The sequence below is a fragment of the Neomonachus schauinslandi genome, chromosome 5, assembly GCF_002201575.2.
Source record: "Neomonachus schauinslandi chromosome 5, ASM220157v2, whole genome shotgun sequence".
NCBI lineage: Eukaryota > Metazoa > Chordata > Mammalia > Carnivora > Phocidae > Neomonachus > Neomonachus schauinslandi.
In genome coordinates this window covers 175,993,187-176,010,975 of record NC_058407.1, presented here as the reverse complement: position 1 = coordinate 176,010,975, position 17,789 = coordinate 175,993,187, and the positions used below count along the sequence as shown (strand labels likewise).

Sequence of the window (17,789 nt, the reverse complement as noted above, 5' to 3'; positions counted from 1 at the left end):
CTTCCTTACAATTTGGATGCCTTTCATTTCTGAGGCTAGGACTTCTGGTCCTATGTTGAAGAACAGTGGGGAGAGTGGACATCCTTGTCTTGCTCCGGACCTTAGAGGAAAAGCTCTCCGTTTTTCCCCATTGAGGATGATGTTAGCTGTGGTTTTTTCATGTATGGCCTTTATTATGTTGCGGTATGTTGCCTCTAACCCTACTTTGTTGAGGGTTTTAACCATGAGTGGATGCTGTAGTTTGTCAGATGCTTTTTATGCTTCTATTGAGAGGATCATATGGTTCTTGTTTTTTCACTTGTTGATGTGATGTATCATGTTGATTGATTTGCAAATATTGAACCACCCCTGCAGCCCAGGAGTAAATCCCACTTGACCATGGTCAATGAGGTTTTATGTTTTTGTTGCTTTTTGTTTGTGTTTGTTTTGTTTTGTTTTTTTAGAATAGGAGGATGGGGGGTGGTAACGGGAGGGGCAGAGGGAGAAGGAGAGAATCTTCAGCAGGCTCCATGTCTAGGGCAGAGGCCAATGCGGGGCTCAATCTCACGACCCTGAGATCATGACTTGAGTCAAAATCAGGAGTCGTCCCATCAACCTGCTGAGCCACTGAGGCACCCCCATGAGTGTTTTTAATATATTGTTGGATTCGGTTTGCTAGTATTTGTTGAAGATTTTTGCATCCAATTTCATCAGGCATACTGGCCTGTAGTTCTCTTTTTTCTTTTGTGGAGTCTTCCTCTGGTTTTGGGATCAGGGTAATGCTCGCCTCATGAAAGTTTTCCTTCCGTTTCTATTTTTGGAATAGTTTGAGAACTGAGTTTTGATTTTTGAAGATCAAACCTTTTTTTGTAGAAATTGACAGACATTCTGAAATCACCTGGAAACACAGAGGACCTAGGGCCGCCAGAACTTTGACAATGAAGAGCAAAGTTGAAAGGCTAACACTTCCTTTTTCAGAGTAACCCGCGGAGCGAGAGCACCGGACCCCAGTCCGTGTGGGGCGGGTGCACAGAAGGCAGAGTGGGAGGGAGGTCGAGCATCCAGAAGCAGATGCCCACGTCCGTGGACAGCTGGTCTTGGACAGGCTCCATGACAGTTCAGTGGGGAAAGGATGGTCTTTCGACACTGATCACTAAAAATAAATAAATAAATTTCGAAAACAATCCAGTTTCTTAGTGGGCAGAAAGGTTTTTTTAGGGCACCTCACCAACAGAGATACAAATGAGGACATCAGGGAGTGAGTTGAAGCCAGATAAGCACCACACAGCTTCTCAGTGGCTTTCACTGAGGATGGGCTACACAGGCATGGTTGAGGACATGGAGGAGCTGAACCCCTGCCCAGGTGGTGAAGACAGGAAACAGGGCAGCCACTTTGGAAAACCACTTGGCAGTTTCTTCAATCAAACGCTGCCTCCTGTAGAGCCTAGTGGACGCAGCCTCGGGCACTCATCCTCAGGAGTGGCCGCCACATCCACAAAGGCTTGTGTGCGGTGCTCGTCGCAGATTTTTTGGGAACAGCCCAGCCCGGGAAGCAGCCTGAGGTCCATCAGCAGGGGACAGACAGGCAGAGGGATGAAGGCGCACCTCCACGCGGATGGCCCTGGGATCACTGTGCGGGGAAGGGAGCCGGGCAGACTCGAGTGTGAACCTCTCGGTTCTGCCCAGAGACGGTCTGTCCGTAGTGAGGGGAAGCGGAGCGTGGTTGTCTGGGCGGGCAGGGAGTCCTGGGGGTGCTGCAGGGGCACGGGAAGCTTTGGGGTGATGGGTGCATCTGCATCCTGATTACAGTGTTGATTTGAGGTGTGTCCGTGTGTCAAAACTTATCAAATTAGGCATTTGGTGTATTTTATTGTGTGTCACTTACACACCAGTCTCTGACACAAATTTTAAGCTAAATGAGGACACTGTGGCTTCATTTCTGGCCTCAGAATGTCCCTTAAATGAGGGACATGTGATGAATCCGCTTCCCCAGGATTCGTGGAGGTTCTCTTTGTGAATTTCCGGCTTCTTCCCTCCAGAGACTCGCCCCGTGTTGGGCTGCCGGGAGCTCGTCTTCAGAAACCTCTCCAAGATCCTTCCCGCCGTCTGTCACGACATCACCGACTGGGTGCCGGGGACCAGGGTGAAGGCCGCGCAGCTGCTGGCAGTGTTGCTCTTGCATGCGGAGGACCACAGCACGCAGCACCTGGACACCATCCTCCGGGTGCTGCCCCGCGCCTGTGCTGACGACGACCCGGCCGTGGTCCGCAGCGTGAGTTGCCCCTTCCTGGTCACGTTGGTTGCGCTGTAGCTCACGGGTCGTAGAGTTCACTCGTGTCCGCGCGTGGGTCTGCGGGTTCGCGTAAGTGTGAGCAGCCGTGGAACTTCCACCACAGCTGAGGTAACGTTCACGTCGCCCTGAGAGCCCCTTGGGTCTTGGCGTCCTCTGCCCCCCCCGCAGCCCCTGCCCCCCAGATCTGTCTCCTGTACCCGCAGAGGGTGGCATGTAAAGGTCACTCTTCAGGGAATCGAGCCCCCCACTCCTCACACCTTCTCTCCGCTCGAGCAGGCGGGTTGGGGCAGGGCGCCAGTGCGCTTCTGACAGACTGTCCCTGTGAGCCTCCCTGGGGCAGGCGGGGCGCCTCCCTGGCTCTGACGGCACTCGCGTGCCCACGGGCTCTGCGGGGAGAGCCAGGCAGGGGCTCCCGGCCCCAGTGTGACAGCCGGTGTCTCCTTGCCGGTTCTCGCTGCCGCCCACCAACTGGCCAGCGTTAGTGCCACCGCCTGCGTGGACAGAAGCAGGTGAGCCTCAGCTAGGTTTGCTTCCCCTATCCTGTCTGCCCCAGGAGCTTGGCCACTGGACGCCTTTGCTGAGCAACGGGCCATGTGGACCTCACTTTGGATGCGCATGGGCATGCTCACACCTGCCCGGAGGATGCGTCGTGGGGCCCGTGACGGTGGCCTGGCACACTGGGGAACGTCCCCATGTTATGTTATTTGGGGACGTTGTATAACTGGAATCATGCAGTGAGTGCCCTTTAGAGATTGGCTAATGCCCGAGGCCCACTGTTCTGACTGCCGAGTGGTGCCCACGGCGTGGAGATGCCAGCGTGTGGCCGTTTGCTTATAACAAGCTTAGGTCACTGGCAGCAGATGAGGGGCGTGAGGCCCTGTTAGGACGTGGCCCTCCTGGGAACCAGCCCCCTGAGGAAGCTCTGAGGGCCGTGGGGATTTCCTGTTGTCCACACGCTGGGCAGACCTTCACTCAGGGCGGTGCGCTGGGCTGCGAGCGCGGCAGGCAGACGCAGGAGTGCCGAGGGCCGTGTGGTGGGCCCCCCAGGGCTGGGGCAACCCGTCAGCCTCCTGCCTTCTCTCGCAGTGCACCAGATCTGCAGAGCTGGTTGGGGTGTTCGTCAGCCCAGAAGTGTTTCTGAAGCTGATCTTGTCCACGCTGAAGAAGTCACCCTCCGCCTCCGGCCTCCTGGTCCTCGCTTCTGTCATCCGAGGCTGCCCTAGGGAGGCCCTCCAGCCGCACCTGAAGGTCATCACCGCAGAGCTGGCCCGGCCCCACATCTGTCAAGGGTCTGAAAACGTAAGCTGTGGGAAGGGAGGAAGGCGGAGCACATGATGAGGTTAACCCTTCGTGCAGGGGAGGTGGGCGGCACCCCCTGCCCCCGGCTTTCTACACATACCTGTTGACCAGTATTGGTAGATCCCCACCATCGGAGATTTCCACCCAAAGGTACTGTCATTGACACCGTCTTGTCTGGAGACCTGCGTGCCTCCTGCTCTGTCCAGTTGGTGGGCATTCACGTTGAAACTAAACACATGGAAAGGGCAGGTCCTGCCTCACGCTGGCCGCCCACCACATGCCCAGCGGCCACCGTGCGGGACAGTATGGGATAGAGCAGGTTCATGCCGGGGACGGGCTGTGGGGCCACAGCGCTGGGGCTCACATGGTCAGCACCCTTCCTGCCCCCACCGTCGGTCCTCAGCTCGTCACCACCACAAGCTGGTTCTTTGCTCGTGTCCCTCGGCATTGTCATAACGTGCTCAGAACAAGCAAGCTGAGCTTGCTGAGCTCGGCTGGGAAGTGGGTATGGGAATCCACACGTGGCTACTAGGTATTCGCTTTATTCTACATCGAAACAGTCTGGGTAGCCAGGCTTCGTCATTTGGAATAATTTATAATTGTTTGCTATTGAGAAAAAAAATAAGGACTTTGATTTTGTTTGGCTGTGACAGGCTTAAACCCTGTAACCTTAGCACTGGGTGTGGCCCTCCCGCTCCTCTGTAGGGAACGGGGTTCTGCGCCAGCTCCTTGTCTGTCCCCCGTGGTGCAGGCTCAAGGCCCTGCAGCCGCTGCTGGGCCATGACTGACCCGGGGCTGGGGGACCAGCTACATCTTCGGGCACGGCCAGGTGAAGGACTCATCTGGTCCTTCTCTGGCTTCAGGTGGCAAGGTGGTCCCGTTACGGTTGCAAACCCACCGTCAAGGCCGCTCAGAGCACGGCGGGTGGGAAGGGGGGCTGAGGTATGAGAGAGGGAGTGTCGATGAACCGTTCTGCCTGCTCTTGGTGCTTTTAACAGATTTCGCCTTTTCCCAAACCTGTTTTTAACGTCATCATCAAACCCATGTGAATTCTGCATTTTTACTCAGGGTGGCCTGGAAATGATTCTGATCCCTCTACATAGATTTGTGAGCCAGAAGCTTTCTTTTTCCTAAAAGGCTAAATTTGAAATTTTGCAAACATGCTTAAATACAGATCTTACAAGTTTTATAGGCAAGAAAATATAATTTTCATGTCTTAGCATATTTATAGAAAAATTTAATCTCTTAATCCACAAAGTTCAGATTACGCCTTTGGCTCCTCATCTTCCAGTTTTTTTGAGGAGGAATTTCTATAATGATTTGTTTTGTTTTGTTTTATTTTGTTTTTTTTAAGTAGGCTCCGCGCCTAGCGCAGAGCCCACGCAGGGCTTGATCTCATGACCCTGAGGTCATGACCTGAGTGAGCTGAGATCAAGGGTTGGTCACTCAACTGACTGAGCCCCTGTAGTGATGTTTTAAACAGAGCGTGATCACACCTAGTGTCTCCCCCGATGTGTTCCAGGCTCGGGCTGAGGAACCAGCCGCAGTGAAAACCCAAGATGCGCATTCTGCCCCTTTCCTCACAAACTCAGACGTTTAGCAAAGGGGACGAACACTCAGGTTTAGGCACAGGCACCAGACGCAGCCCTGTTCTCCCCGGGGCAGGAGAGTCTGGTGCAGCCGGGGTGACGGGAAGCAGCGCGAGCTTTCTGCAGTCCTTCCCCAGGAGCTGGGAGGACGGGCTGCGGACGTCTTTCAAGAACACACTGAGGCGTAGAAACTCCCCGTCAGCCAGACAGAGGAGCCCCGAGGGCACTGCCGGGCGCTCCGCGCGGGGCCTCCTGTGCTGCAGGGAGGGGTCGAGGCAGGTGCCTCCCCAGGTGTGTCTGGCCAGTGCTGCACCTGGGACTGAGCTGAGGGAATCGGATCCTTTCCTTTGAAATGTCTGTTTTGTGACAGGTAACTGAGCTGAGGAAATAGTTTGATACCGTACGAATAGCTCATTTATTCCTGCTGAACGAGCAGAAACCAGGAGTGCAGGGGCACGGTCGCCGTAGAAACGTCAGCCTCTAGCACTTTCTCCCGTAAACTTTGACAACCTCAGGTGACACTGAGTTTCAGGAGCAGAAACCAAGACATCACTTTGGAACCTGTCGCCTCCCCCCGCCTCTTTGTCCCTCTGGGGTGCAGGTGAAGGGAACATTCTCTGCTTAAGTGGGAAGAACTCCATGAACGCTGAGGCCCGGTTTCGCAGAGACGGTGCCGCACTCCCCGCCTGAGGCTCCTCACTGGCTGCGGGTCCGGCGCTCCCCACGACTGCCAGCCCAGACAGCCGGCCCACGCTAATGGTGGCTCACGTCTCGGGAGCCGAATCCCTTCCTAACTGGAAGTGATCCCTCCATAAGCGTTTAGTATAGACCGTTCTAGAGATGAGCTGAAATCACGTCCTCAGAAACTGGGTGGCTGCCCGTCCGGGTCTAAAAGAAATCGGGCCGTGGGACACGTGAGAATGTGAATTAAACCCTGGCCTGGCTTCCCCGGGAGAGCTGGATGCCATCGCTCGAGGCCGCCTCCCAGCCTGCGTGTGAGCGGTCGGGCGTGTGTGGGCCGCACTCCTCTGTGATCCAGCGTGAATTTGTTTGAAGTCCCGCGATTCATGTCACTTGTGCGTGAGCCACGGAAGTCCAGAACCGCCTGTGCACGGGCCCCTTGTCAGTGAGACTGCGTGCGTGTACGACTTCAGTGTCAGCCCACTGCTGCGTGACCGCCACCCAGCCATTCTGTCCTTTGTGACACCTGTGTGAGGCTCACTTGTGGAGGGACATATCTGAGGAGTGAACATGGACCTGGGCAGTAAGGAGTCCTGCCCCACGGTCGATGAGGCTGAAGTCCAGGAGGTGAGCGGCTCGCTGGATGGACCCGGCCGAGGTGCCCCCTGTTGTCGCCGTCCATCAGCAAGCATGTCCTGAACCACAGAACTGTATTTATTTACTTTTTAAACTTACTATTACAGAAAAACTCAGAAACACACAGCAGTAGAGAGAATAGCAGATGAAGCCCCACATGCCCCCACCCGGCCTCAGTGGCCATGGGCTCTGGGGCTCCTGTTCTGTCCACTTCCTCCACCTTTTCTGTTACCTTGGGGGTGGGCTGGGAGGGCTGAGTGTTTGCAGGTGACTCCAACATGCCCTGTCATTTCCCTTGTGAATTTTACGGGATGTGTGGCTAATGCGTAAGAACTCCTTTAAATGTAACCGAGAGGCTGCTAAGCATTTCTTTCTCGGGCCGTGTTCAGTTTCCCCTGGAAAAGAACACCATGAAAGTTTTCCCTGAGAGAAGGTGCTCCTGTGGTCCGTGTGTTTCAATCTGTGGCCCTAGTGTGCTGTGTCCCGTCGGTGTGGGCCCTGGGGCAGGAAGAGGGAGCTGGGAACTGGGGTGCGGCACAGGGGGGCCCTGGGGCAGGGGGGCAGGAAGGGGCCCTGGGGGGGGAAGGGGGTGTTGGCAGGGGGCATGTGGGTGGGGGCAGAGCTGGCTCACGGAGCTCCCTGCTCTCTTCACAGCGCCTTTACGGGGAGCACCTACTGCTCTGCGTGCGGACGTTGGTTTCTGTGTGCCGGGAAGACTGCAGAGGGTGCAGCTTACAGCTCATGGAGGTGCTGGTGACCGTCATGGCCCTCTCAGGTGCCACGGGCCTCAGCGACAAGGTGAGGCTGTGGGGAACCCCCCGCTTTGCTGTGTGGGTGATGGAGCTCATGCTCAGGAAGGTGCTCATCTCTGAGCAGATGGAACCACAGTCTAGAAATCCTCCTGCTCTGGAGTCCAAAGCCACGGGCTCACCTGACTCAGCTGACTAGCAAGGCGGAGGAGTGTGTGGGACATCTGGGATGAGTTGCTCATGAGGTGGCCGTAGGCGTGCCCAGGATTCTGGAAAAGCCCCAGCTGCCTGTTTATCGTTGTGTCGCAGAGGTCACGACAGCTGCCAACAGGCGGACAGGACAGAGCCCGTACTCACCTCCGGCCTGTGGTTAAACACATATGTGACTGACAGCCCAGAGGGAAGATAACGTTGTGATTTCCTCTCTAATCACAGGCCAACTTTGCAGAATTACTTGTGTTTTTTCCCCTCTTGGTCTGAGCTTTAAAAACTGATGTCCAGGTTCCCTCGGGCTCTGGGACCATCGGGAGGCCGGTGTCTTGCCACCTCTCCAGGAGAGTGTGGTTTTCCCTCTGGCTCTCTCTCACCAGCCGCGGGCTGATCTGGGGGCTGACCCGCACGCTGGAGAGGCGCCCGGGCGCATCACGGGACCCCGTAACCAGGAGGCCCTCTGCCCTCCCTCTCCTTTCTTGGGCCTCCAAACTTTGCTTTCTCTCTCTAAAAACAACCTTTCCATCGCTTCTCGGCCTTTTGGCTAAGATCAAGTGTAGTATCTGTTCTTACCAGTTTAATATCTGATATGTTCTTTATCCGAGAATAATATATATTGAATGGATTCTTGGAGCAGGGAGATGGAATAGGAGCTTGCTCCTTCCACTCCACGCATCAACCTGGTATTGCAGTACTTCCAGGAACAGTACACCCCCACCTAATTTAAAAAAAAAAACAAAACTTTCCGAAGGGCACATATCTTAGCAGGCAACTTGTCAGTACAGAGCCACAGACAGAGCTGCGCACCTGGGACCTGAGCGAAGGAAACCTGCCAGCCGTCAGGTTGCAGGCTGGGAGGTGGCTGCCGGCCTGTGTCCTGTCCCCTTGCCCTCTGTTCCCCCAGAGGGCAGTTGTCTCCACCGGAAGGCCCGGTCGCAGGGTGATCTCGGGCCAGCATTGTGCGTGTCTGCTCAGTCCAGTGCCCTGCTTCCACCTGGTGCCCAGCTCTCCTGCCGCAGAAGGGAATGCGGACCCCAGAAGAGGGTGGTCTCCCGGGAAGCCTCCTGTCCCCAGGCGCCCCTGGCATTGTGCAGAATGGAGGCACGGTGGCTGAATCTCTCGTAAACGCACGTCTGTGTGTTTTGTTATTTGTCGTCCAGATGGCATTGATGCAGCGTGCACAGTGGGCGCCTGCCGTCCTCACCGCAGTAGGCCCTCCAGGGGCTGCTCATGTCATGCTTCCTCACCGGTGGAGTGTTCGCGGTTGGCCTGAGCCGCTCTCACTCTCTGATGATGAGGATGGGTCTCCACTGGGGCTTTTGAGCCTTAAGAGCGGGGTTTCCCAGCCTGTGGCTCACACTTGCAGGTTCAGGAGACCATGGACGCACTGGCCGCGGTGCAGGATGTGGACGGCAGCCAGGATCTCTACCGAGAGCACGTGGGCCCCCTCATGGAGTGGGTGGCAGCTTCGCACCACGACTGGACCATCCACTCCGTGGAGCTCCTGCAGTTCAATGTCGTGGTCACCCACGCAGGTGAGTTCCCGCCACACCCAGACTGGTTCAGGCCACGCCAGGAGGCTCCCAGCTGAACCAGGAGACCACAAGCCAGCTGAACCGAGGGTGACTCAGTCTCTCCCGCCCACGGGAACCAGCATTTTGAGACCGAAACCTTAATTTTAAAAACGCCAAGAACGTTATTTTTGAAGACTGTATGTAACGGGGCTCTTCAAAGTCTGCCAGGCATATGGTTTTGATGTTAAGCCTCGAAGGTGTGATTTCTCAAGGCCTCCTCCTGTGTAGCCGTGTTCTTGAGGTACGCCTCAGCGTTGTTGAACTTAGCGCAGCAAACGGGGATTCTGTGTGGGCCTCCAGGCCTGTCCCTGCCAGGCCGCGGGGACGATGGAAGAACATTTCCTTGGGCAAAGCTCATGCTCACACTCATGCCTGCTCCCTGCCTTGTAGAAATTCCTCTCTCGGACCAGTCGTGGAGAAGGTTTCACTGGACATACTTCATTTTAAAAGATGATTCTTGAAAAAAAACAACAAAACTTACTCTCAGACCCTGATCGGCAGCTTCCCTCCCCAATTTAGAAAGCAGCCAGAGGCTGCAAACCCACGTGCCGTTGGGGCTGATCAGGAAAAGCTGGGCCATCGGCCACAGCAGGGGAAGCAGATGGCCGGGGGGTGGGGGGGGCGGGCGGCCACTCTGCACTTTACCTTCAATGAACCAAGTGTTTTCTCAGAGTGTAAATATAGTGTATTTGCTCCCTTTGTTTGAAAGCATCCTGTGTGTTCTGGAGGGGTTCATTTCCAGGTGCCCCGCGACCCTGGAGGTGCGGGCATGCCCGCACACGCAGGTCGTGGGTGTTGCTCTTCAGCTCTCCAGGTCGATGCAGTCCTTGAGGACTTTCTGCAGGAGCTCAGATTTACCCATCTTTTTATACCGTTAGTGTGGACAAACGCCCTGCAGTTTGGATGGGGTTTTTTTCGCCTTATTTTTGCAGAGAGCGTTTAAAAGACTTGACCTGCTAAAAATGACGCGTTTTTGGTGCCCAGCTGGTAAAGAGGAGACCGTGCGTGAGCTAGAAGTGTGTTTACAGGAGGGGCAGGAAGACTTTCACGGAAACCCCTCTGTCCTTTTGCTGGTGCATTTTCTCTGTGTTTTGTGAAAAAGCAGGAGATTGGTAACTACTCCTGAATGACGCCACCCTCCTCCTCCAGTGAGAATCATACGGACCTTGGCCTTCTGTGTGATATTGAAGGAAAATACACCACAGGGACTGTGAGCACTTGGCGCTCGCCTGTGCTGGAGGTGTCCTGTGCCTAGGCCACAACGTCCTGCCTGGTTTTGTTTCTCTTTCTTCCCCGAAACCCACACCTGGCCTCAGGTTAACGAAAGGCCTTGCTTTTCCATCTTTTTTTTTTTTTTTTAAGATTTTTTTATTTGACCCAGAGAGAGAGCACGAGCACAAGCAGGGGGAGAGGCAGAGGGAGAGGGAAAAGCAGACTCCTCGCTGAGCCGGGAGCCCACTTCGGGACTCGGTCCCAGGACCCTGGGATCATGACCTGACCTGGAGGCAGACGCTTCACTGACTGAGCCACCCAGGTGCCCCTTGCTTTTCCATCTTGCAGCTTTGACGCCAGGTTTGAGTTGGAGCATCTGAGAAGACTCTAGTTGCTTTGCTTGTTCTCAGGCTCGTGGCAGAATGAGCAGGGTGGCCTGGAGTGGCCCTGTTGGTTGTGGAATGCCGGGGGGGCCTGCCTGGGGGCGGCGCTCCATGACCCGTGTCCATGCGATCAGAGTGCGTGTCTACACCCCGGGGACTGTTTATTCCAATCACGACTCTGTGATTCCAGATACTGAGGGTCATTCCGCATGTCTGCGGCCCCCGCTAGCTTGGGGAGACCTGCACCAGTGCCCACCCAGCAGCAAGCTTGAGAAGAGCAATGGTTGCCAAGTGTAGGGGCAAATATTAAACACCTTACGTGTTCTGAATAATTTATTTGGGTTGATGTTTAAAATATTGCTTGACTTGAATTTTTTTTTAAGAATCTGGAAAAAATATAAGGAAATAGGAAGTTTCCATATGGAATGAGTAGCATGATTTTGGGAGTTAAATGTTTTCTTTTACAATGACATCCACAATCCAAAAGGAGGGGAAGGTGGTGGGACAGGCCATGGCCCCGCCTCTGCTGACGGCCCCTCCGCTGAGCCCGCGTGCTGTGGTGGGGCCCGCTGACTGTGAGCAGGAACCGTGGGTACCGCGTGTGTGTTTTCCAGGCCCGGCGCTGGGAGAAGTGCTGCCCCACCTCGTGCCCATCCTCAGGAGCTGCCTCCAGCCGGCCAGAGACCCACAGATGCGCCTAAGGCTCTTCTCCTCCCTGTCGCGGGTGCTGCTGAGCGCAAAGCAGACCGTCGACTCCCAGGGGTAGGTCTGCCCGGCCTCCGGCCTCTGCGGGGTGCTCTCAGGCCGGAGCTGGGTCACCCCTGGGCTCTGGCGCCGGCCACCCTCCCTGGGTAGACAGACGGCTCTGGCAATGAGCGCCCACCTGGACAGACACGAAGTCAAAGTCATTTTCATGTGGCCATTAAAATTCCATCAAATGAAGAGGTTTTAGGGAACGTTAACTATTAATGGTTTATACATTAGGTGTTCTCAGTTTTAAAAGCCTTTCAAACCTAACAAAGAATGGATTGACTCACCATTGGTGGATAAAGCGTTAGAAGAACTTTCTGTCCATGCAAATACGTGAAGGGCCTCCAACATGACGGCTCTGCAGTGAGGGAGAAGAGACAGGGATGCTGGCGGGAGGGAAGGGGGCGACCTGAATCCGCAGCCGGGCCGAGGCCTGTCCAGAGCAGAGCTGGGTGCCAGGGGAGGGCAGGGTGGGGAGGCGTGTGGGTCCCTGTCCCCTCAGAAGGAGCATGTGTGTCAGGAGCGGCGTCCTGCCGTGTCACTAGCGTGCTGGGACGCATGCTGTGAGCCCTGCCAGCCCATCGAATTGCAGGGAATTCCGTGTCCTGCTCGTCGGCACGAACTCCGAGCCTGCAGGGGCCATAAAAACAAAGTGCCGCCCTGGGCAGAGCTCCGCGTGGATGAGCCACAAGGGTGTGAGGGCACGGGTCGGCTGGCGCCCCGGAGCCTGTGCTCCCCTGTGTCCTCGCGAGGGGCCTGAGCAACCCCCAGGCAGGGGGAGGCCTGGGGGTTCCTCGCTGACCCTCTACTACCAGAGCGTGTCCACCGGCCGCCTGCAGGTCCCGCTCAGAGGCGGCAGAGGGCAGGTGCTGAGAGGGCGGCCCTGGGCCCTCGATCTCACGAATATCTGACAGTGACGAGACGGGGCTTCTCAGTGTGAGGAGGTGCTGTTTTGGGGGCCCCCTCCATGGATGGGGCTGCTCTTCCCACAGCGCCCCCAAGCATGGGCCCTGGGCGCCATCCCCAGGCACATGGCCTCTGCTCTCCAGGGCGTCTGTGGACATGCGACAGGCCTTGTTGGCCACCACCTCAGCCCCGTCTGCTCCTCGAGGTTGACTGAGGACTGGGGAAGGGGTGGTAGGAGGTCTGTCTGCAGAGCTGCCCACGAAGGTGGCCGGGGCTGAGGAGTACGCACCCGTGGTCTCCTTGGGCGGTGTCCTCATTCCAGCAGGGGCCCACCTGCAAACCCTTGTGCAACTTCCCATGCACAGGAGGCACCGTTCCAAAAAGTCAGGTGCTGGGTCTTCCTCCGCGATGTGTCGCTGCTTCCAGCGCGGGTTCTGACCGACCCGGGCCGCACATGGGGCCTGCCTGGTGCCCCACGGCCGAGTGGCAGTCGGGCCAGCGCTCAGCGCTCAGCACTCCACTTTTCCAGCCACTTGACTTAGATGCCTCGGAGGTCGGCACTGGGGGTTAGGTCTTTCTAAAGAGACCTCTTGTGAATCACTTTGCAAGAAACAGCAGCTCTTTGCATAAAAGTTAAAGCTCATGGAAAACCTAATCCGTGTGCGTGTGGGTGTGCGTGTGGGTGTGTGCGCGCACGTGTGTGTAAATGGTTCAGGCCACAGTCCCTCACTCACCTGCGTCGCTGGTTCTGGGATGCCCCCTGCTGGAAGCCAGCAGGAGGAGCCTCCCGTAGAAGGGAGGGTCAGCGGGGGACGAGGCCCGGGACAGACCAGAGGGACGGCTGCAGGACGCAGGGAACAGCCAGGGTACTGCGCAGCTCGGGCCTCGCCCTGGAGGCTTTACCTTTACCTTTTCAGTATCTAAGACCAGCTGGTATTTGGGATGGGAGCCATCTTTGAAATATGCTTTGGAATAATGTTCAGAAATAAGTTGATGGATTCTTTGTTGATCAAAATGTGTTTTGATGTAATGGTGGAGGCGCAGTGGGATTTGTGAGGACGCTCCAGTGTTCCTCTGTGCAGCTTTTAATGGGGTGCTCAGCGTGCGGCCCCATGCCGGCCAGGCCGACTGGGACGTGGGAGTTTACCATTGAGACGACGCGCCCTGACTGCTGGCTTTCAAGCCCCGGGTGCAGACCTGCGGTGCCTTCCCCATGGGTGGAGGGGCGTGTGCCCACGGGGGACGGTTGGGGGCAGTGTGTGTAGGATGGACACAAATGCAAGTGACTTTGCTGGCCTGGTCACCTCACACCTCTGCTTTCAGAGGCAGGAGGAGGGACAGGCGAAGCCCCTGCAGCAGAGGGATGGGGGCACCCTGGAGGCTCAGAACCTGCACTGGGCCCAGCAGAGGCCAGGAGGAGCCCTAGAAGGCTGTCCGCTCCCCCGCAGGGCTCTCCCTGCCCCGCAGGGCGCCTGCGCCAGGGAAGCCGAGGCCCGCTGGTTCTGGCTCGCTCCTCTTCACCTGTGCTCTGTGTTTCCGCCCCAGGCAGTTTCACCACTATCTCAACACTGTGGCGAGAGACATCTTGGTCCCCAACCTGCAGTGGCACGCGGGGAAGACCGCTGCAGCCATCCGCACGGCAGCTGTGTCCTGCCTCTGGGCGCTCCTCAGCAGCGACGTCCTGTCGGAGAAGCAGGTGGGGCTCCCAGGGGCACCTGCCGCAGGAGGGGTGCACATGCACGCAGCTGCCAGACCCCGCGTTCCGCAGCCCATGGAGGGGCGGGAGCCTGGGGGCTGCGGGCCGGTGTGTCCCACAGGCAGCAGCTTGTGTTCAATCATCGGGGGCTTTCCTGGGCTTACATGCTGAGTGTTGCTTTTGCAGAGCACAGAGTGTAACCACAGGACCCTCCCTGAGTTGGGCAGATCTTGGGGTTTCTGTGCTGCTGTCAGGGAAGCGGGACAGCAGTTTGAAGGCCTTGCAGTCACTGTGCTCAGCCCCACGTCTGCACACCCTGGCCAGGGGCTTGCCTGGCTCCACTTCCTGCTACGCTGAACCGCCCCGATCCGAGTTACAGCGTCCCCCAAATCTCGTTGGACACAGTAGACACCGTGCTAGTAAGCAGCAGACTGTGTAGGATCTGTGTTTCTCTAAGACTGTGTGAACAATGGAGTTATCAACTCACCAAGTTAAGCAAAATTGTTCAAGTAATCTAGATTTTAAAATCAAGGTTCAGGTTTTCTTATGTAAAAATTTCAGGATGGTATTCCAGACTCCTTTCTGTTTGTATGAGAGCCGGGCTCCTTCTGTGACGGGCAGGGTGCACACAGCGCATCCCTAGCAGTGTCCTCACCAGGCCCGGGCCCGTCACCAATCCCTCATGTCCTCTTGTTGCAGATCCGGGAAGTGCAGGAGACGCTGATGCCGGACATTCTAACCACCCTGGAGGAAGACTCTCAGATGACTCGATTAATTTCGTGCCAAATCATTAGCAGATTTCTGAAAACCTCCAGTGGTGTGGCTGATCCAGATAAGTTCATCAAGATTTACCCTGGTAGGACGTTTTTCTTTGTTTCTTTTATAGGGAAACTAGAAATTGCTCCTTTGACTCCTGGTCAGGTTGGTGCTGAGTCCCAGCGTGGCCGTGACGGATGAACCGTCTGTGGGTAGATAGCATAGCACAGGAAACGGGGCGGCCTGGGCCCGGGAATTGGGGGTGCAGCCCCGCCGCATGGCAGGGGTCCTGTGGTGCGAGGGCGGGCACCCAGCCGTGCCCGAAATCCCGCGTCTCCGCCCTTCTGGAGCCCAAGCACCAGGCGAGTGTCAGATGTCAGATGCAGGAGCAGAGTAGCAGATGCAGAGAGTCCCTAAAACACCAGGAAAACCCAGCAGGAAGAGGGATGTCAGGTACCCCCATCGCCAGAGGGGAGATATGAATTCTAGAACCCACCTCCAAGTTCAAACAGAAATGCAAACAGGAACCAAGATGCGACCAAGAAAGAGCCCAGGAGACCTTCTCGAATGCCGCGCAGAGACTCCAGGGAGGGGCCCTGTGGAGACGCAGGAGTGGGGTTGGCGCTGGCTGGGGCTGCAGTGTCTGGACACACCCGTGGCTCTCGATTCCTACGCCCGACCACGGCCACGCAGCTGAGCCTCGGCACCTGTCCCTTCCCCGGGCCGCAGCAGGTAGTGATTCTAAAAGGCGGTCATAAGAATTCCTGAAAATGAGATTCAAAGCGGGCCCACTGGGTGCACGAGACCAAACATGGGAGAGGGCGGACTCTGTGAGAGGAAGATGCGCATCTGCGGGGAGAGGCTTGGGCTGTGCACACAGAGCTCCGGAACGAGGGACTGACGGACGGCCAACATCAGAAGAGGTGGTGGCCCAGAATGTTCCGGAATTGCAGACCATGCATCCTGATGAAACCCGAAGTCAAAGCCCCCTTTCCCACGCATTCTTACAAGTTAGGTTTTGCTTTCGTGTTTATTTCTGTCGCGACAACTGATGACCTCTGCACTCCTGTCTGTGAGCAAATCCAACCAGCGTTTGGTTTGTGGACTGCCTGGACTTGCTGGGATTTTGCTCACTTTTTAAAACAAAAGCCAGTGGAAAGGTGACTCATTTGGGGCATTTGGGGCTAAGTCCAGAAGGATTTCCTCGGGGGCTCCGTTATTTTGCGGCACCCAGCTCGTGCTCTCGGAAGCGGTGTGTTTGCAGAAGTATGGCCATGTGGCCGAGGAGGGCAGATGTGCCCCAAGACCTGCCACGACTTGGATGCACGCGCCCAGCACAGGCCCCACGTGAGCCACCTGTCTTCCCGAGCCAGCTGTTGCCCTTGATGGCTGACCCCCGACGATCCCAGAAGTGAACTTCCAGGCCGTCTCTTCTACTTAAAACAAGAGGGTTAGGAGTCAGCATCACAGGAAAACGCACCACCCCAACGCTGGCCTGTGCCGGCAGGAGTGAGGACAAGGGAGGGACCCCTCCAGAGACGCAGTGATGGTGTGCTCGCTGGCCGTCCCAGGACTGCGTGAGGTGGTGCTGGCCACGCCCCCTCGGTCTCTACAAGGTTTGCTTCCATGAGGCCCAGAACCCTTAGGAAAGAGCACCTCCCGCGAGTTAATGCCCATCGGGAAGCCAAGGGCCACGTGCTGAGAGCAGAACAGCGCAAGTCCGAGGCTCTGTGTGCCTGCGTCCAGGGGACAGGCCTCCCACCAGGTGGGGCCGCTGCCCTGCTCCCCACCGATGTCCACCTCCTGCCGCGCTCACTGAGTCTCCAGAGACACCCAGCCACAGGGCCAGAGGTTTCTTGTAGTTTGGGTGAGAAAAACGCACGTTTGATAAAAACCTCACCCGTTAACAGTGAGAGTTTCTACCCACAGGAGAGATGATTACTGTTTTCAGCAGCCAGGTGGTCCGGCCCCAGAGCTCAGCAGAAACAAAACTGATGCAGGTGCTGGCTGTCACCTCGCCAGGCCCTGAACTCTGTCCCTAGAGCCCGCAGTGTCGGGGGGAGGGCCATCTGCACGTCAAGGGGCCGGGGCAGCCAGGTGTCCGTGATGCCCGTGGTGACAGACTCTGAGCATCTCGGAGCTACAGAGGGCCCGGGGCTGCCTCGCAGGTGAGGAGACAGGTACAGAGCAGCTTGGGCCTGCCTACGCGCACGGCAGGCGCAGGGCCAGGCACTCTGCTGCCCACCCTGGCCAGTGTCCACCCTCTGGCCAGTGCAGTCAAGGGGTCCCAGGACCCCGGGAGCTGCCCCCAGCCCCTTGCATGGGAGCACTAGTCTCCCCACAGGATGTGGGTTTCCCGGGGCCCAAGGGTGAGTATCCACTGCTGTGGGGTCAGGTCCCTGCTCCGGTCTCTGTCTCACTGTCCTGTCCGGCCCTGTCTCCAGAGCTCCTGAAGCGTCTGGATGACGTTTCCCACGAAGTGAGGCTAGCAGCCAGCTCTGCCTTGGTCGCGTGGCTGGCATGTATCCAGAACGACGACGGGAAGTCCTACTACCAAAGCAACATTCAGTTCCTGTACAGAGAGCTCCTCGTGTACCTCGATGACCCGGAGGGTGCGGTCCAGGACGCGGTGTTAGGTAGGTATGGCGTGACGTGTGCTTGGCTCGGAGACCTGTCTTGAGTGCGTGGAACTCGTCTCTTCGAGCACGGGGCAGCAGGTCCATGGCCTTGGGATCCCTTTGGACCGTCAGGGCCGACCCAAGGGCTGGGTGCCCGAATGTGCTTGTGGGGTACAGCCTGTGATATTTGCCGTGATAGAAAGTAAAGTTGAGGGGTGCCTGGGTGGCTCAGTCGCTTAAGTGTCTGCCTCAACTCAGGTCGTGTCTCAGGGTCCTGGGACAGAGTCCCACATCGGGCTCCCTGCTCAGCGGGGGAGCCTGCTTCTCCCTCTGCCCCTCACCCCACTCAGTGCTCTCACTCGCTTACGCACTCTCTTTCTGAAACAAATAAATAAAATCTTTAAAAAAATAATTAAAGTTGAGAAAAATCTTAGACGTGTATTAATTTGTTTAGAGTA

General features: G+C 56.7%; 1 protein-coding gene and 1 non-coding gene across 2 annotated transcripts in view; both read left to right on the top strand.

The window, feature by feature from the left end:
- The window catches only part of DNAAF5 (dynein axonemal assembly factor 5), a gene marked incomplete at its 5' end in the record, with an annotated part of 48,337 nt that overhangs the window by 22,193 nt on the left and 8,355 nt on the right, over positions 1 to 17,789 (top strand). The window contains 8 exons of the mRNA XM_044915294.1: positions 2,019 to 2,251; positions 3,359 to 3,571; positions 7,132 to 7,275; positions 8,803 to 8,971; positions 11,220 to 11,367; positions 13,807 to 13,957; positions 14,657 to 14,813; positions 17,158 to 17,349. Coding sequence (XP_044771229.1) covers positions 2,019 to 2,251; positions 3,359 to 3,571; positions 7,132 to 7,275; positions 8,803 to 8,971; positions 11,220 to 11,367; positions 13,807 to 13,957; positions 14,657 to 14,813; positions 17,158 to 17,349 — 1,407 coding nt within the window. The remainder of the gene's footprint in view (positions 1 to 2,018; positions 2,252 to 3,358; positions 3,572 to 7,131; positions 7,276 to 8,802; positions 8,972 to 11,219; positions 11,368 to 13,806; positions 13,958 to 14,656; positions 14,814 to 17,157; positions 17,350 to 17,789) is intronic.
- LOC123325049 lies at positions 7,961 to 8,153 on the top strand. Its single transcript, XR_006540214.1, has one exon. It is a non-coding gene; the product is annotated as a U2 spliceosomal RNA (small nuclear RNA).